Source organism: Dicentrarchus labrax, unplaced genomic scaffold (assembly GCF_905237075.1).
Source record: "Dicentrarchus labrax unplaced genomic scaffold, dlabrax2021, whole genome shotgun sequence".
Lineage (NCBI taxonomy): Eukaryota > Metazoa > Chordata > Actinopteri > Moronidae > Dicentrarchus > Dicentrarchus labrax.
In genome coordinates this window covers 6,094,698-6,114,194 of record NW_026136703.1, presented here as the reverse complement: position 1 = coordinate 6,114,194, position 19,497 = coordinate 6,094,698, and the positions used below count along the sequence as shown (strand labels likewise).

Below are 19,497 nucleotides of genomic sequence, written 5' to 3'. Positions count from 1 at the left end.
GTTTTTTTTAATGCAGTTAACATTTGAAATTTGACCTTCTATTTAACATTTCCTGTATGAATGTACTCGTTTGGATTTGAATTTGAACTGGAGTTTTGGTGGATGTTTACAGACAGACATAATGTGGATGATACTGCCATCACCTGGTCAAATAAACAGGGTGGTAACATGTTTACCAGGGGAACACAGTGTGCAGGCCTACTCTTTGGCTTTCTGGATATTGGATCATTTTCATAATAATACTTTGACGAAGCTCTGTTCTGTGATAGTCAAACTCCTCATTGATCATTGATTAAAACTTTATAATAGAGGATTAATGTTTGAGTATTGTTGTAATACAGCATACATAGAGTTCATAGATAGTTCACCATAATATATTGCTCTGTGTTCTTCTGTGATGTGCAGTCAACAGCCTTCGAGACCAACTCGATGACATGAAGAAAAGAAACCAGAATTCCCACATTTCCAATGAGAAGAACATTCACCTGCAGAAACAGGTCGGTGGGCACTGAAGTTTAATGTCTAAAAAGCCACCTTCTGTTGAAACAAAAAAGATTGTTGAAGAGGAATTCAAATTAATGAATATTATAAGAGATTCAATTAGCTACTGTGATCCAATTTCTAGTGGTTATTTACACATGTATGTATTTTGTTTAGAGTTATGGGATTACAACTATAATGTTGCAGTACACTATATTCCTCAAATCAGTGATATTATGAAATAAAAGCCTTGATATGTATATTAGCATTTTTGAGAAATATGTCAAAGGCGTCTAAACAGGTACAAGTACTAAATTTGTGTTATAAACTGGATTAAGCTTGTTTCTGTTTTTTCCCAAAATAAAATAATACTTTGAATAGAAAGGTTGTATGTAACAGGGACAAACTGTAACTGTTAACAAATAGGAAAGTGATGAGCAACCAAAACAAGACTACTGACTGATCCGCGAGCATTTCTCTTTCGCTGCTGTCCCCATCAGCTGGAAGAAGCCAATACGTTGCTGCGGGCCGAGTCTGAGGCGGCGACGAGGCTCCGTAAAACACAGACGGACTCCAGCAAGCAGCTGCAGCAGCTGGAGGCCAACGTACGCGAGCTGCAGGACAAGTGCTGCATGCTGGAACGCAGCAAGCTGAGCCTGGAGAAGGAATGCATCAGCCTGCAGGCCGCACTGGAGACAGAGAGGAGGGAGCACAGCCAGGGCTCAGAGACCATCAGCGACCTGATGGGTGGGTGACACACACACACACACACACACACACACACACACACACACAATAGGATTAAATATGATATCTGTCGTAAGGATTTGCTGGTTAAGTTGCTTGTATTTTTATGAGGTGGAAATTCTATTCTATTAGAGTCCTTGAATGAAAATAAATCTCAGCCACTTCTGTCTGCTCAGTGGCTTACATGGCAGATTTACCAGGGCAGCTAGGTGGGCAAGAGCACTGTGCCACACAAATATAGAGGGCACCAAAGAGGCTTAATAAGAAGTTTACACTGCAGAATCCATTCAGCAAACAACGTGTTCACTATCTGTGTTTGTGTCTGAGTGATTTGAATTTATTTGTAAGAGCTTGTCTGGGGGTACTTTACAGAGCCACAACGGCTGCAATACAAACAATAACAAATACATCTGATATTTAGACATAGAAGACTTATGTCCCCTTTGACACACTGGTTGAACAAATATGAGTATAGAGAGTAAAAAATGAAATGCTCTCTCTCCTGTAGACAATCCCTTGCTCTGTTGCAGCAGGTCAGTGTCAGCGCTCAGCATGCCTTTGTGTTACTGTACGAGGGAGTATGTTATCAAGGCTGATAATTCAACCTTAATCTGATTAAGGGCAGTACTCGGGCTATTTAAACTGTTGTGTAAAAGCTTTTATCTGATTGTGTTAATTGAAGTGAGGTCACACAGCTCAGGTAACACACCCAGATTTCTGCTCAGTCAGCGCCTCACTTAACTTTGTTTTTGGCTTTTGTCAAACTGCAGTTGTAGGTCATCAGATACAGTGAACAGATGTTGCATTTACAAAGCAAACAAGGTAGCTACCGATGTAATTGAATCTGCTTTCTCCAATGAACCAGAATATTGGAGAAATAGCATTCATTTGACCCATGTAAATATTCATAATCAAAGATTTGCCTTAAGCTGATTTCTTTGAATACTGTCGGTATTGTGTGTGTGTGTGTGTGTGTGTGTGTGTGTGTGTGTGTGTGTGTGTGTGTGTGTGTGTGTGTGTGTGTGTGTGTGTGTGTGTGTGTGTGTGTGTGTGTGTGTGTAAACAACCTCATATGGGATTACTGAAATAACACACTCACCAGTCTTGCTGGATCTGTGTATTCATGCAATAAGGAGATTGATGAGAAACTAGAAACTCCTTTTAGCTGGGATTGACTGTTGACAATTAAGGGTTTAGTTTGTTCTATGTTTTATGCATGTTTTGGAGGCATTTTCTCTTTTCTTCTTGCTACATGCTCTGAGGACTCTCTTGGCTTTGTCTTGCAGGACGTATCTCCAGCCTGGAGGAGGAGGCACGTCAGCAGAAACAGGCTTTGTCCAAAACGGAGACTGAGAAGAGACAGCTTCAGGAAAAACACACTGATCTGGAGAAGGTAACCCAGGAAATCAGATATAACGTGATAACTAATTTAATGGACTACATATTCTTACTTATCAAACAAATGTATTGGCCTTTTACAGGAAGGTTAATTTAGACTTCTTGAACTGCAAAGATAAAATAAACACAACTATTCTTCCCCTGTACTTTGTCTTGGGTAATGTGGTAGCAGTTTAAAACAGTGACATCATTAATTAAAGCACTCTATCTAGTGTTTACCTTACAACGTTAATTGCTGCAGTGGGAGCATCACAACAGAGGGCCGATAAATAATCTACAAACTGTTTTAGGAGGCTGCCACTATAATAGATTTAAGGCCTGGTTCTTTTGACATTATTGTACAACTTACAATGCCAAACAAGGTGCTGATTGCACTTAGCTTAATGGCCACCTTCTTGTAATCATCCGAGTACTTGACTAGATCAGCTGGTGATGTCTGTTTTGCTTACTAAATAAATCAAAAGGCATATTGATCCTGAAGCTGTTAAGTTTTAAGGACTGGTTGGTTAGTGATGCACTGTAATCATTCAGTGCTTCAATTCTTTGATAATGATTTCAGATTGTGTTTGTTTGAGTGCAGTGTTTCGTTATTGTCATTACTATGTCATTGGATGTGTTGTGTGTTGAATTTGCTCTCAGGGTTTCACTGAGTTTGTTTTCTTTTGTGCAGGAGATGAGCAACAAGGAGATTGATTTGACCTACAAGCTGAAGGTTCTGCAGCAGGAGCTGGAGCAGGAGGAGGCCTCTCATAAGGCCACCAGAGCACTGCTGGCAGACAAGAGCAAGATCAAAGTAACCATCGAGGGCGCCAAGTCAGAGTCCATGAAGGGTAAGGGCACAGACCCTTTCTTTTCTTGTTTGCTTCAACTGTCCTAGTTTGTACCATTACATAACAGATGTTGTGAGGGGGAAGATCTGAATTACGAGTCGTACACAATGTGGATTTCTTATTACAGCTTTACATACTTTTTACTCTTTACTATTGATTAACACAACTTCACCATGTGGAAAATGTATTGATATAATTAAATAACTTCCATGCAGAGATGGAGCAGAAGCTGGCAGAGGAGCGAGCAGCCAAACTTCGTTTAGAGAACCGAATACTGGAGCTGGAGAAACACAGCAGCATGATGGACTGTGACTATAAACAGGCTCTGCAGAAACTAGACGAGCTGCGCAGACACAAGGACCGACTAACTGAGGAGGTGAGTGTTTATATTCTGTCTAGGGGAAGAGAGAAGTGTGTGTTTAGATATTAAATGCCACCTACAGAAACAAATGTTCTAGCCTGTATAACAATGTGTCAGTTCTGAGCTGTAGAGCGATGACTGTTATTCAGTGGCAATTTACAAGAACCGGAAGTACAGACAAAACAATAACAACAGCAAATTCAACATTCAACACAGCCTCTCCTCACTTCTCTGTCCCTCCTGTGTTTTGTTCGTTCTTTCAGGTGAAGAACCTGACGCTGAGGATTGAGCAGGAGACCCAGAAGCGTAACCTCACCCAGAACGACCTGAAGGCCCAGAACCAGCAGCTCAGCTCTCTGCGAACCTCCGAGAAGCAACTCAAGCAGGAAACTAATCACCTGCTGGACATTAAACGCAGCCTGGAGAAACAGAACCAAGAGTTGCGCAAGTCAGTTTATATTTTGTTGAACCCTTATCTGGCATATTTCTTTTCATACTCAAGGCTTCATATTTTGACATAAAAAGGATGACGAGTAATAGAATTTTCTTTATATTTTCGACTACAGAGAAAGACAGGACACAGACGGGCAAATGAAGGAATTACAGGACCAGTTAGAAGCTGAACAGTATTTCTCCGTGAGTTTTTATTCTGCTCTGTAATTACTAATGTGGATGCAAAATGACTAAGCGCAGCACATTATGGTTCAACATCTTGGTTGCTGAGTGTGTGGGTTGTTATATGCCACCAGAACATTCCTTTTATTTCTGTAGCTAATGCATGCTGTCTATTGAATAGCTGAGAAAGGAATCGATGTTCACTGTTCAGTGGAGCCCTATTACTTAATTTTTATGTATCTCTAGAAGCAGACATTACATGATCAGTGTAAATGGAATAATGTAATGCTTAATGAACCCTGTTTCCCTTTATCATAGTTTTTATTTTATTGGCTGATCTGTACACAGTGTATGTGGATTATTACTCAGGAGTTTTTGTTTTCATGATTGAGGATGTACAGTGAATTCATGAGATGCATGGAGTAGCATCAAAGTGTGTTTTAATATATTACCTGTGTGTGCAAGGTGTGTTTGACCTGTTTGTTGTGTTTTCAGACGCTGTATAAGACCCAGGTTCGGGAACTAAAGGAGGAGTGTGAGGAGAGAAACAAACTCTACAAAGATGCGCAGCAGTCTCTGCAGGAACTACAAGAGGAGAGGTGGGCTGGCTGTTGGAAAAATATGATTTAATACTTTAAACATCAGTGAAAATTCAAAAGCAGTTTTTCTTTAAAAACTAAAGACAAGACAAAATAATGAAGCAGTGAGTTAATTTATATCTCTGGATTTATATTCTGGGTTTATAATTAATAGTTGTTCAGCCTTTCATTAGTTTTTACAATTTCTTTCAGGGACTCATTGGCAGCTCAGCTTGAGATCACACTGACAAAGGCTGATTCAGAGCAGCTGGCGCGCTCCATCGCTGAGGAGCAGTACTCAGACCTGGAGAAGGAGAAGATAATGAAAGAGCTGGAACTGAAGGAGATGATGGCCCGCCATCGTCAGGAGCTAGCTGAGAAGGACATCACCATCAGTTCGGTGAGTGGCATCAACTTTCTCCTGCCTTCACAGTTAAATCCAGATGATCTGAAAGGTATTGCTGGCAACCTTTTTCTGGTGTGAGTGAAACAGCTGTTCACCACATTAGATAAAGAGGATAGCTTGCCTCATTCTATACATTATATTATACAACAACTAAGTGAAAGCATTGCACTCTCAGACTGTATAGAGACACAATGAAAACAGACTTTACAGCTGTTGGACAACAGGTGGCAGTGGCAGACAGCTTATACAGTGCTCAATTACCTGTTACATAGTGAACGTGAGTTCTTTTTCCCCATGCAGCTGGAGGAAGCCAATAGGACCCTGACCAGTGATGTTGCCAACCTAGCTAATGAGAAGGAGGAGCTGAACAATAAACTGAAGGAGGCATTAGAAGGTAATGACAATGTTGATAGATGATGTAGATTTAACTTGGATAATAACATAATAACTTTTACTATGAATAAAAAAATATTTTCTGGGTTGACATTTATATTTTTTCAGAATCAGAAAAGTCAAAGGATTGGGAGAACCAGATAAGCCACATGAAGCAGACATTTGAGAAGCAGCTGCAGTCAGAGAGGACGCTGAAAACCCAGGTAAGCCAAAGATGATGTACCATCTTTGTGCTCCATTTTTAGTCACTTAAACAGCAACTTGAAAGGTTTTGGTTCAAAACTAAGAGCTAAATGTTGGAGAAGACCTTCTGGATATGGGTTATCTCTGAAAAACAGACTAAAACATGAACTTTGGAACTCGTGTCCATCTACAGGCCGTCAATAAGCTTGCAGAGATCATGAACAGAAAGGAGGTTCGTGGTGGAGGCAGTCGCCGTGGTAACGACACAGACATGCGGCGGAAGGAGAAGGAGAACAGGAAGCTGCAGTTGGAGCTGAGGTCGGAGAAGGAAAAACTCAACAGCTCCATCATCAAATACCAGAGAGAGATCAATGAAATGCAGGCGGTTAGTAGAACAGTCACACACGGTTTCAAGTCATGTATGATCTTTCCTCATTAATAATGTCAATTTTAGGCTGCCGTACAAAAGAAAAGACCAGTTCAACTAACAACATTTTCTTTAGGCTGAATGGGCACGTGCGGCAGCATCTGTTATCCTCCTTTATTATCTTTGACTGGACCTTGTTTTTTGGTTGTTTTTTTATTTGCAGCAACTGTCAGAAGAGAGCCAGATGCGTATTGAGCTGCAGATGGCTCTGGACAGTAAGGACAGCGACATCGAGCAGCTGAGGAACCTCCTGCAGTCGCTCAGCGTTCAATCAATGGACTCTGCCAGCGTCAGCAGTGGGCCAGATTTTGATGCTGATGATGCATACACAGGTAAGCCCTCAACCTTCCTGAAAGATGTATATGTAACTCTCACCCAACTTAATTTTCATTTTCATACTTTCAAACAACAAAGTATAGTTGGGCATACCAAAAATAGTGCTTACTTAGATGAGGATTTGGCTTTTGAAGGAAATTGTAATATTAATACTAGTAATTGTGAAAGTGTTTTTTTAATATTTGTGGCTGAATTAAGGTATGTCTGCTGCTGCTGCACATTCCATTCAACCATTTTGGAAGAAAATACTCTTTCATTCAGTTAATACAGTTGTAAAAGAGGATTAGACCTTGTATCAGAGCTGGTGTTTTTAAAGATACAGAGAGAGGTGAATCAATATTGGCTTCACTCCTGTGGCTTAAGTAACTTTTTATTCAAGAAAATTGGATAAGGAAGGTAACTACCTTGTATTTTAGTTGGTTTGAAAATGTGTTTTTATTTTAACACTGACTGATTATAATTCTACTGACACACTGTAACTTTCGCCGTCTCTTCCTCCCACTCAGAAACGAGATTGGAAGGCTGGCTCTCTCTCCCTGTTAGAAACAACACCAAGAAGTTTGGATGGGAGAAAAAGGTACAGAGAACAAAACTCCTTAATGATGTATCACAGCCTCTCCTTGATCGACATAAACCTTACCATGTCTGTTCTGTTGCTGTAGTATGTTGTAGTGAGCAGCAAGAAGATTCTCTTCTACAACAACGAGCAAGACAAAGAGCAGTCCATTCCTTACATGGTCCTTGATATAGAGTGAGTATGACCGCTAATCTAGTCTGCTGAGAAGACCAGCCAGGACTCGTGTTGGTTTACGAGTTCACTGTGTCCTGTGGCAGCAATATTTTTTGAATTGAGATGCAGCTGACATAGTGTAATAATGGAGCCGTCAACTTATTTTTTTTCACACAGCAAACTCTTCCATGTGAGGCCTGTCACTCAAACAGATGTGTACCGTGCTGACGCCAAAGAGATTCCCAGGATATTCCAGGTCCGTCTTGGCACCGCTTCAGGGGTTTTATTGTTGAAATCTTAAATTGTACTGTGGCGCCTTAAGTTCTGGATGATCAGTATTTGATGTTTGTTGATTGTCACAAAAGCACACATGTAGACAAATATGCTCTAATCCTCATTCTATATCAACTTTCCAGATCCTTTATGCCAATGAAGGCGAGAGCAAGAAGGAGCCGGAGTTTCCTGTGGAGCCACTGGCCATTGGAGAGAAGTCTAGCTACATCTGCCACAAGGGCCACGAGTTCATCCCCACTCTCTACCACTTCCCCACCAACTGTGAGGCGTGCACCAAGCCGCTGTGGAACATGTTCAAGCCGCCGCCTGCTCTGGAGTGCCGACGCTGCCACATCAAGTGCCACAAGGACCACATGGACAAGAAGGAGGAGATCATCGCTCCATGCAAAGGTAGGATGCATTCACATAGGAACTGAAGAATCTGTGAACGAACAGGTTTATTGGTGCAGCTTTAGGATGTGAGAAAGAGTTTTCAGTCATACCAGTGTTGCGAATAAAGATAACTGAAGATTATAACTCTCTCTCCCACCACCAGTGAACTACGACGTGTCTACGGCCAAGAACCTGCTGCTACTGGCCATATCCCAGGAAGAGCAGCAGAAGTGGGTGAGTCGACTGGTCAAGAAGATTCCCAAGAAGCCTCCACCACCAGAGCACTTTGCACGCTCCTCGCCACGCGCCTCCATGAAGGTCCAGCCAAGCCAGTCCATGAGGAGGCCCAGTCGACAGCTCCCCACAAGCAAGAGCAGGTAGCAAAGCAGACAAGAGATCATGTCTGCACAGTTAATGCTTTTTGGACAAGCTTTTAAAACAGTTTTCAGTATTTAAGACTCATTTGATTTGTTGATTTTCATGTTGTATAAAGTATTTGGTTATTCAGGAGGTTTCCAGTGCTGCAAAGATAAGATTGAGGGTTTTAATACATATTATTGAGACAGTAACCTTTTAAACCTTTTTAAAGCTAACACATTATTTACTGCATGCATTTTCTGAAAGATCATGGTTCTTTTGCGTTCCTTGGACTAAACTAACACACTGTTTCTATGGATCAGGAGGAATACAAAAAGTATTGCAAGGTAACACAAAAGTTATTGTGAGGGAACACAATAGTAGTTTCACAATAGAATTTCACCGTGACCCTTTTGGGGGCTCGGTAGTGGATAGTTGTGTCCCACCGTGTGGCTGCTGTTTCAAAGTCAAGTTAGAATTTGAAATAATAGTAATTATTATTGTAACTGAATGTTCTGAATCTTTTGGTGTCAAATTTAAATCTGTTGAAAATTGGCCACTGTTAGCTCCTTGCTAGTTCAGTCCAATAATGCTGATGATATCAGTCTCATCTATAGTGCATCCAGAGTTACCAAATCTAACAAAAGCAATGTTGATATTTCTATATCCTGTGTGTGAAACCCCAAAGACTGCTGTGTATATGCAAGGGATCAATTCTTGTAGAGGAGAATAAAAGATGTCCTTGTATCCAGAATTCACTGCAGTGTCAGTGAGAAGTGTTTTTGAAGTGTGAGACAGTGAGCAGAGCAGCTGGGGAGCTTTGTTCTCTGTATACATGATTAGCCTGCAGAAGATAAGATGCTGTTTTCAGTTTCCCCCTCTAGTCCGTCTGGCTTTGTATTTCAGGATCTCCCCTTATATAACACCTTTCTCTTTAACATGAGAACAGTAGCCAATCCTACATTTGAAAAGACTCTATTCATGGTTATCAGATTGTATGTGTAAGTGTTACCTGGCCATCAAAACTAATCTCCCCTTTCAGATTTGAGGACTTTGGTCTTCAGGACTGGCACTGGGCATTGGATGATATCGATGATGATTGTTCCTCTATTCATTTCTGATGACTGCATATGGTAACGGTGTGTGCGGTGTGTGCTGTGCAGTGCAGTGCAGTGATTTCAGTGGCAGTGGAGCACTGTTTCCACAAGGCATCAGTTTATACATCTACAGTTCCAATTTGCTGTGATTTTAAAAAGAGATGGAAACACTGGAGAACAAATTTAATATTGATGAAAGGAAGTGCAGTGTTTCAAGACACTGCTTCTTATTCTCTGCTACCTTGAAAAACTCCATGATGTTGTTTTTGAGGTGGTAGCCAACCAAACATTAATATTTCTAAAGCTGCTGCTGAGACTAAAGGTGCTGTTTTCTAGTCACATCATCCTGTTAAGGTCCTTAAACATATCTCACCCATCGTGACCTTATGCCCTCTGACCTCACGCCCTCGCAGATCAAATGGCTTCCAAATAAGGCGAGAAGAATCCCACAGTGGACACTGGTACAATTGATGACTTCTCCCACCTTGTTCTCCCTTTGCCCAGACGTTTCCCAGTAAACCACTCAATTCCTGAATGTGTGTATGTTTGATTACAACCAAAAAGTGTCTTTTTGCACTGAATGTTCAGACACACTCCTGGTTGTCAGTTTGTGGTGGGGTTGGTGGTGGGCTTTGTCCACATATGTTGGTCCCAGTGCATGTGCTTGTTGGGGTTCCTTAAATCTGTGGGAAACATTTGGCTGCCCACCTGATAGCTTGGATTACGTTGCCACTGGGTGCTTTAAATGAAAGCAGATACATTGTCTTGTGGGTTAATGTTGTACGTCTGTTGTTTCATCATTTATTTAGGGGCTGAAGATTAGACAAATACCTGATTATATCATGATGCACTGTTGTGCAAGTGCAAATATCTCCTCTGTATTTTTTAAATTGTTATTTGCAATAAAAAGACTTAACGTAATATAAAATGGTATAATATATTATTTTCCTTTTTAACACCAGATCCCAATGTATCTGTGATTTCGCAGCAAAATATTTTTCAACTGTAAAATGTCCCCTCAGTATATAGCTCTATTTGTACTAAGGTAAATGATGGGGGGGGGGGGAACTTTTTATTAAAGCCAGAAACAGAACTTCTGTCAGACTCTATAGACTCAATCCATAGAATTGATTTAGTATTTCTGAAAAAAAAAAAAAAGAGTTCTGTGGTATTATTACAAAGTCCGTGCACACCATAAAGTCTTACTGACCACGGGTGTACATCTGGACTGAAGAAACCAAAGAAATTCATAAACCTTTCCTGGTATAGGTCTGAAGACCGAAAAATGATGAAATAAGTGAGTAGCAGTGCAGTTAGTATTATTTAAACGTTATTTTCTGACACTAATCTTGCATCCATTTCTCCTTCTCTCTTCCAGTTAACCTTGCTTGGGAGTGTGGTGCATCGTCAAGGTGTTGGGGTGTTTCCTTCTAAATCAAAGACTGTATACAAAGCTCCGTTTGCAGATCGGCACACTGAACTCCACATCACTTCTCCACAACCCACCCTGTCATGCTTCAGCCTGTGAGAGTTACAAAGTCTGTATTTCCCTTTTTGTTGAACTTCTTTCCCAGCAAATTGAAGCGGTAACGACTATCAAACTCAACCCCTGTGTGATCCTTTCACCCAGCTGGATGGCTTGTAAGCATATTAGCCGAAGTCTTCTGTCGGGCCCTTGACTAGAGCAATTATGTGTCTCTGGGGAGCTGGAGTAGCTTGTTCAGCTCCCACAGAACAGAAGAGAGCTCTTAAAAGCCAGACTAGGGCTGGCAAGAAGGGGATACACTTACCTCAACACTTCTCACCAGGACACACTGTCTGATTGAAGGACCTAACAGGAAAACTCTGAGCTCTTCCTCACCACCTTTGGGAACACTTGTGGCCAAATAAAAAGACATTCTTGTGTTTAATGATGAACAATATGAAGGGTTTAATGGGGAACACTACGCTCAGAAGATGGTAAATTCTGTAGTTTGTTGGCTGAATGCAGCTGAGCTTGTTGAACTTGATCCCAGATACAGTATCTGTACTTTGGCTTACTCAAACTCTTTAACATATTGATTGTAGCTTCTTGCTTCCCACCATTCTGCTTTCAGGTGCGCGTCCACACGGGTCACAGAAACTTGAATAAGGTACTTAAGCAAATGAACTGTGACTTCTAGGAAAGTCAACAAGGTGGGGAAGGAGTCTCAGATTCCTCTAGGATTTGAGGGAATAATTCCTTGAGCGCCTCTTATTCAAATTTCTGACTCAGGCACGCTCTGAATCACCGGTTTGTCTTGTATGACTACAGTAATGGTTACAAGTGAACTGAATCCTGTTCTGAATGGCATTAGATAAAGGCCCAGACATGAGATCCTCACAATCCCATAATCTTTCAAACCTGCACTGTCAATTATGAGGGTTAATGTTTACTGAATTCAAGGGGTGCACCGTTAATGCTTTTCTGATCCGAGCTCCGCTCTTTTTTTTTTTTTTTTTTTTTTGAATGTACATCTGGGCTTCACCAGAGATGACACGCAGGCATTGTATTACTTCTATCCAAATATACTTGACTGAAGCCCCCTTTCATCACCAACTACTCTGAGTGAACTTGCATGTGTTTGCCTTTTCAGGCCGCACACTTAAGTGCTGTCACCCACAGGCCTCCACCTATTAGAAATGTAGTTTTAAGTCATTTCCTGACAATGGAAAATGAGGGGAATTGACCAATACGAAGCAGAAACAATGAAGGTATGCAATCATATCCCATGAGTCAAAATACTGAGCAGAACTATTCCATTGAACGTTTTTCTAAAAGTGTTTGTCCTGATATTTTTGTATTAAAAGTAACCAAACTCTGAGTTTGGGCACATTGTTGTGTGTATGTGGCTTATATAGCAAGTGGAGAGTAACTATGTGTGTGTGTGTGTGCGTGTGTGTGTGTTTGTGTGCGTGTGTGTTTGTGTGCCTGTACTGAGTGCTCTCCTTTAACCAAGAAGCATGTTTTATACATATAAATATACACAGTATATATTTTACATGCCATACAGTGCACATTATATTATTTATACAGCCTTGTCCACTTTGTATTTAAGGGCTCTACATCCAGATTGCATGTTTGCTACCAAACAGCTCTATAATAATAACTACTTCAACAATAAAGACATGGATGTGCCTTTTGGTTTTGGATTATTTTTCTGTCTTAAAAAATAATATCTTGGAAGCTATAATTCTGTAAATGGTGCACAACATCATTTCTCTTTTTATGGGTGAGTTTTTAAATGCATGAGACTGACATTACCACAGTGTAAGAAGCTAGAATGTTTGCTTTATTAAAATAATTCAGAAAAGAACTTTACACTTGGAAAAGCTTTTTAAAATACAGTATTTCTTTCCTGAGTAGGAAGATCTCAGATATGCTTGGCTTGTGCTGTCCTATCTAATAACACTACATTTTTTCACATACAGTATGAAAAAGCATTGGTCTCTGTCCTCACTACAAGTTGTAGAAGATTTTTAGTCACTGGAATGTTATTAAAATAAATGTGTGGGTTAAATACTGAGGTAACAATATAAAAGCACATTTTATAGGTCAGTATTACAAAAGCTGCATGTAACCATTGTACCTGTCAGTTTTGTTTTTCAGTCCTTGCTGTGTCCAGAGTAACCCAGTAATCTCTCTAGTGAACAGAGCTGGAAGAGATGAGGAAGAACTGCCGGTTTACAGTGCAGCCAGTCAGCCCCAGGATCCATTTTTAACACTTAGTCTTCTTTCTTGGACCTGCCGCTGTGTTTCTGGTAGTAGAGCACAGTGAGCAGCACCCACATGTTGAGCAACGTCATGACGATGAACCGCACCAGCACTGTGACAGAGGGATTTTATTAGATTTAAGAGCGAGACTAATACATCATGAAAGCCACAATTCTGAGGCTGCAAACTGTTGAAATCAATCAATAAATGCATACATTTATTTTTTATCAATCCTCAGAATGCCTTTTCTCTTTCAGCAGACTCATTCACTCCCACTTTGATTCTTAAGATAGGAATAACAAAACTGATTGAGTAGTTTCTCATGTTTTATAGAAATATTTTTGCTTTTGGATACATGGATGGATTAAACAAGCCTACCCAGGTGCCCAAGGGGTCAGTGGGCCCTGGGGCCAGAGAAGTGATCCTGTTGAAAAGTTGACAAAACAACTACAAAACACTTCAATGAGATGCAGAAACTCTACAAATCAGCATAAAAATGTCATTTTGTGTCTCTTTAAGTCTGGGTGTCTGGCTCCTATGTACAGTAGGAGGGGTGGGGGGGATTTTAAATGTCTGTGCCCAGGAGGCGGTTGCCTTATAATCCATCCATGCTTACATAGAGACTTTCTTGCTAAGCTAAGAAACTACGATAGCATGTTTTGCATTTTCTCCCTTGAAAAGATACAAAAACTACAAATCTCCTAAGAATTGAATTGGGTTTTAAAACAAAATTTGCTTCAGGAGAACACAGGTATCAGTACTGGATATTATAGACTCCCGCTTAGTGCACAGCAGGCTTCCTCATAGCAAACTAAAAAAATCCATCACTCATGTAAAACTATGATGGTAGTTATAAATATTTTAGAAGGGACTCTTTAAAAAGATTTATATAGAGATCATAAAAAAAATCCTATCTGGGGTATTACACATACAGTCATTTGTAATTCAGTCTGACTTACCCTGCGTGTCTCCAGTAGTCACTGTGGTGGTGTAAATCCGTGCTGCAACAAAGAGGAAGCCAAGTTAATGACATCCTCATTATCCAACAGAGCATCTAATATTTAATTAATGAAGTGTGGAGTTGTTAATTTATTAAATTAGGAGCTGAGTAAATAGCTCAGTTCATTAATATACATATTTATGAACTGAAACATTACAGTAACAATACTTTAGGGAGGAGAAAGTCTCAGAAATGTTTTAAGCATTTCTGAATTTATTAGGAATACTAAACATGAGGTTTGGAGAAGAATGGAGGTCAGCTTTAAGACTCATTAACCTGAACTAATTGATTCTAATGAGGCGTTTTCAAAAGTTTTCACTCAATTATACTATTAATGTCCTACTTATTGTGGGGTCCATGCATGGCTGTTATTATCAATATGGGTTTTAGTGATCACAAGTTTTCCAAACCTACCACTCCATGGCATTAAATAGTCACATTTAAAGCTGCTATAGTCTATGTGGGAGCCAGTGGGAGCTGAGCTCCTATAAGAAGGCGTCTGAGCTCCCATTAAAGCAGTGAAATCATTTACTGTGGGGGCCACTGATACATTATTAACAACCATAATTTTAATCACAAATAATGCATTTTTCAACGTTATGAGTATTATTTCTCTCTTTATTGACCGCTGGCTTTCTGTTGGATTTATGACTCACAAAACAGATTCATCCTCCCACTAGTGGAGCGCTAAAGAGCAACTAAAGTAATAACACTTACTTTCATGACCCCAAAAAGGACAGTATATCTCAATATTGCAGGGCAGTTTCAGGTTGTAGCAATCTACTTGATACAATTCTTGCAAAGTGTTGGACCCCATAATGAGCAGCGAAGTTTTCTCAGAGCTCTAAAACGGCTACTTTTAGAAACCCCACAGAGCTCAGATTATAACTTGAAGTCTGAAACCTGAAATTTTTTTTAATAACAAATGATCAAATGAGGACGTGTACATGTGAAAGGAGTCTACTCTGCAGTTCCCCTGGTTTAAGTAGCTTTTTAGCATCTTTCAGCTCATCGTTTTGGTTTTACATCGTGAAATAACTAACTAATAGATTAATTGTGGCAGTTTGCTGCAAACAGTCTGGACAGGAAGGGAATATAGAGAAATTGGGGAAGGAAAAAGGTGCAACACACAGAGGACTACGGTGTTCACATGTCTAGTATATGATACTCACCCATACAAGTGTAGGTAGCCATAGCCCAGGAGAGGGCGCTAACCTGTCCACCATCTTTAGACCGCCATAGGCACTGCAACTGGGCGAACTTACTGGCTGCACTGATGAATGTGCACAGGCTCTGAGAAGAGAGTGGAGGTCAGAACGGATACTGATTTGGTCTCCAGTGTTTCTGCATGTTCATATTACATAATGACCTGTATAACTACAATTCAGCTTCATTTCAAAAAGTGAGAAATGTCCGACACTTGATGTAGCTTGCCTAAAAAAAAAAAAAAAAAAAACTTTTAAGAGGGAAAGCAGTTGTAGGATCACTGCTCTCACTTACTTATATGCAAAAACTGCCTTCAGACACATTCATCTCATTAACCAACAAGACCACTTGGCATTTATAAGGTCTGGGTGTCTTCCTGAGATACACTAGGTGAAATGAGGTCTGAGTAACTTTCTGCTCAAATCTCCACCTCATTACTCTTGACTGATGACATGCCATCTCTTTACTTTCTTTGTGACACACTGTGACTTATGATTGACGTTAAACTGATTTATTACCATAGCCAAATCGATGATCCACTTCTCCACAGTGAGGAGCTTCCAACCTCCGACGAACCTAAACACATTACGTTAAGGCAATAACACGTGGCACACTGTCAGAGGTATCAACAAAAGGCCAATGGGTCATTGATTCTCTTCCACATTGAGTGAACACTTTCACATCCAGGGCTATTTGAAAGTGATGAAAGGATACACCAAGGCATAGATAAGGCTCTGCCGCAGGCTGCCGTTGTAATGAAGAATCAGGAGCAGAAGAATGACATCTGAGGACACAGGGCAGGTTATAACACACACCACTGTGGGGCACATGGTCAATGGGGCTGCATTTCACTTCCATCTGAAGGAGCACTGAATCATATAAGTTAGGTGCTTTTGGGGACACAAGGTATCAGCTTCCTCTGTTGATAAGATGTCATAATTGTTTCTGTCAGTAACAGACCTCTCTGGGTGGATCTGGGCTCCTCTAGAGACTCGAGTGCAGTAGGAAGATAGGAAGAGTGATGGTTTGTTATTACGGTTTCTGCTGTTTACAAATGGAGATCAATAAAGGTCATAGATGACCTTATGCCCTCCTCAGTGGAGACCCATGTCAAGTCATATGTTTCTACACTACATGCATGTATTGTGATCGTGGAACATTCTCATGTGACATCAATTATGGCCCACATCAACCATGTGGATGATCTATTGATTTTCTGTCAAACCCCTGTGTACGAAATTAAACCGTGGGTATACAGTTGTCAATCTAATGTTCTGCCTTGCTCTAACATGGTAGGTTACTGTGTTTGAGCTCTTGTTTGAATGCATTCAATAGACAGGTACTATGGATTGAAGTGTAAAGCATTTAACACAGAGTGTGTTTGAAATATAAACCTACCAGCTCCAAAATTAGATTTACAGAAAATTAGGAAAATGGACCTTTACTTACAAAATGAGAAATTGCACTTCTTAATAATGCTCTTCACATAATATAATAAAGACAACTCACCTTGAGCAATGAGAATTGGATATTCCAGGTATGTTGGAGGTGGGTAGTCATAGTACATCTGGTACGTAACAAAAACAATGAACCTGTAAAACAGATGGTATCAGGTTATTGCATTGCATTGTATTGTTTAGTATGAAATCATAGAAGCAATGATCAAGCACAAATATGTAAAAAATGTGCTACTGAGAACACTCAAAGCCTGATATAGTGAGAAGGGCTTTCCCTTGCCATGCCAGCCATTTATACCAAGCTGTAGCTCAGGCATTATGACTAACTGATTATTGTTTAACTGACAAACAGTAGCAGTCAATGTTCAATTGACTCTTTATGGAAGTGGCTCTGCTAAACGTGTTCAGCAAATATAAAATAACAGTGATCAGATACAACAAACTCAATCTTGGAACCCATTGGCAGTAATCTGACAACAATTTACAGATATCTGCATTCATATTCAGATATCTGTTTACAGATATTACAACAAACTCAGTCTCCAATTAGTCTTCAGCACAAATAACCTCAGACATTCCCCAGCTGAAGAGCCTGTTTAGCAAGCTGACATGCAGCTGGATGCACGAGTTTAAAGGCTGTTGGTGTGTACAGGTTTCTATGTGCAGGTCAGGCAATGGCTGAGAAGCTGATGCAGGGTGAAGTTGCCATAACGATAAGCAACCAAAACAAAATTCAAGTTAAAGCTGCACGAGGCATTTTCACATGGTGTCAGATGGCTGGTAGAGGAAGCTGTTTGACAATACTCCAAAATCCTGGAAGGCAGTGTCAGTAAACTGCACACAGCATGTTCACAGACCAGGCCCCTGTGTGATGCTTCATACAGTGAATGATCTCTCTCACTGCAGCTGGGGAGACACATTTGAATCTTCCATTACAAGGGCCATTAAGTAATTTTATTAAGGTCTGTCTGAATAAGGATGTGCCTCATCATGGCTTGTGATTTAACATATCCATTACCAAAATGAATGTCAGTGTAAATCTGTGCCAACATGTACTATATACAATGACTTTTATTTTTAAACATGATACCCAGTGCAGCTTTAAGACTCGGCTATTTCAGTGTAGCATGCACAATGACAGCAGGCTGTCGCTCACCAACACAGTGGAGACATTTAGGACAGCGCAGCCACTGCCAGGCACCGAGGAGAGACAGGACACAGAGAAATTATACAGCCTCAAAGACACAAAGCTGCCTAGTCCCAAACTAAATATGATGCTTTAATTCTAAAGAGTTAAGCGATATCTCAACTAGCCCAACAAGGAACACTGGCACTAAATTTGAACACACAAGAGCCACATCAAGAAGTAGTGTTCTGCACTGATTTAACACCAGACAGACATCACAGTGCTTCACACAGATGTGAGGACAAACAGACCAAACTGAGGCCAAATGTCCTCAAAATCCTCCGCTCTGTAAACAAAACACAATTGTTAGTGTTAAGCCTTCACAGTGGGATTAGTTTCTATTATAAAGGAGCTTTTGGGTTGTGTGCCTAAAAAACGGAGCCAGTGAGCCTCCTGGAGACAATCTCTACATGTCCTATTTCACACTTAATCTAAACTGACCTTGCATCCTCGTCCTCGCACCAGTATAGTCTATATAAGGATGTGCTCATGCATTTCCTTCATTTCCCCCGCCTAAAGGACAACAGTGGGGTAGTGAGGCTCCCGCAGTGATTATATAAGTTTTACTTAAATACAAGGTAGGTGGTGGTTCAAACACATGCCGAAATGACCACTATGTATTAAGGATTCAGTAGCGGTGTTATATAACGTGTAAGGATATACACTACCTTACCTAGAACACAGACCGCTATAAATTACAAATATTTTAAATGGAGTTTGGAGGTTCACAAGGAACGTGCCCAGTCGGCACTGACTAATAGTAAGTAATGCACTGCATACTTTAACACACCGGTCACAGTGAACTTCCTTCCCTCTCTAAGTTGCACACTTTACAGTACAAACAACCGCCAACATTAACCCCAGAAGTTCGACTAAACAAAACCACACACCCGATGAGCTCCAGGAGAAGACTGTTGAGGCTGACTCCGCTCGTTGACTTCGCTCGCATTAGGACGAAGATCTGCGGGAACTTGAGCACCATGCACACAAACAGCGTGCTGAAGTTAGCGACATGTAGCAGCGAGTCGGACTGCATTTTCCGGAGATAGATTGAACAAACTGTGAACTTTAGATTGTCAAATTTGGCTCAAAGTAGCAGCCAGATGCTGCTGCTGCGATGTCACCAGTGATAAGTTAGATGGATTTAGAAAAGACTTCCGTTGTGTACTTACGAAATAAAAGAAAGTAAACTCGCGCGTGTTGCCGTCGTGCTAGAATATGTTTGTTTTGAAGATCCAAAGGGAAAACCATAATACTTTAGATTTATTGTAAACCTAAACTTTTCTTTAACTTTTCTGACAGCTAAATAGA

The 19,497-nt window shown here is 40.5% G+C and overlaps 2 protein-coding genes across 4 annotated transcripts in view; one reads left to right on the top strand and one right to left on the bottom strand.

Moving 5' to 3' along the window:
- The window catches only part of rock2a (rho-associated, coiled-coil containing protein kinase 2a), a 33,567-nt gene extending 20,806 nt beyond the window's left edge, over nt 1-12,761 (top strand). Inside the window, exons 14-33 of one of the 3 annotated variants that reach the window (XR_007882133.1) lie at nt 406-497; nt 981-1,227; nt 2,514-2,620; nt 3,296-3,455; nt 3,671-3,831; nt 4,080-4,264; nt 4,383-4,452; nt 4,927-5,030; nt 5,223-5,409; nt 5,716-5,809; nt 5,917-6,011; nt 6,185-6,376; nt 6,582-6,750; nt 7,261-7,331; nt 7,417-7,505; nt 7,662-7,740; nt 7,901-8,168; nt 8,314-8,527; nt 10,018-10,140; nt 10,983-12,761. Coding sequence is in view for 2 of the 3 variants with exons in the window: in XM_051389280.1 (XP_051245240.1) it covers nt 406-497; nt 981-1,227; nt 2,514-2,620; nt 3,296-3,455; nt 3,671-3,831; nt 4,080-4,264; nt 4,383-4,452; nt 4,927-5,030; nt 5,223-5,409; nt 5,716-5,809; nt 5,917-6,011; nt 6,185-6,376; nt 6,582-6,750; nt 7,261-7,331; nt 7,417-7,505; nt 7,662-7,740; nt 7,901-8,168; nt 8,314-8,527; nt 10,018-10,065; nt 10,983-10,986 (2,636 nt within the window). In the remaining variant the exon portion in view is untranslated. The remainder of the gene's footprint in view (nt 1-405; nt 498-980; nt 1,228-2,513; nt 2,621-3,295; nt 3,456-3,670; nt 3,832-4,079; nt 4,265-4,382; nt 4,453-4,926; nt 5,031-5,222; nt 5,410-5,715; nt 5,810-5,916; nt 6,012-6,184; nt 6,377-6,581; nt 6,751-7,260; nt 7,332-7,416; nt 7,506-7,661; nt 7,741-7,900; nt 8,169-8,313; nt 8,528-10,017; nt 10,141-10,982) is intronic. The other 2 variants (XM_051389280.1, XM_051389288.1) reach the window with 2 other exon arrangements.
- A 133-nt stretch (nt 12,762-12,894) lies between these two features.
- slc66a3 (solute carrier family 66 member 3) lies at nt 12,895-19,336 on the bottom strand. Its single transcript, XM_051389301.1, has 7 exons — nt 19,077-19,336; nt 17,053-17,135; nt 16,258-16,327; nt 16,062-16,119; nt 15,510-15,630; nt 14,297-14,338; nt 12,895-13,449 (listed from the first exon to the last, which is right to left on the bottom strand). The coding sequence occupies exons 1-7, from the start codon at nt 19,220-19,222 to the stop codon at nt 13,349-13,351; spliced, it is 621 nt and encodes a 206-aa protein (XP_051245261.1). The 5' UTR covers nt 19,223-19,336; the 3' UTR covers nt 12,895-13,348.
- Nucleotides 19,337-19,497: the final 161 nt, after the last annotated feature.

What these genes read in the sequence shown, in the direction of transcription:
- slc66a3 (XM_051389301.1), bottom strand. Translation starts at nt 19,222, where the DNA reads ATGCAGTCCGACTCGCTGCTACATGTCGCTAACTTCAGCACGCTGTTT. An exon ending in CTTCTCCTGGAGCTCATCGG is followed by an intron (nt 17,136 to 19,076) that starts GTGTGTGGTTTT and finishes TCTGTTTTACAG; the next exon opens with GTTCATTGTTTTTGTTACGT. An exon ending in GACTACTGGAGACACGCAGG is followed by an intron (nt 13,450 to 14,296) that starts GTAAGTCAGACT and finishes CCTCTGTCACAG; the next exon opens with TGCTGGTGCGGTTCATCGTC.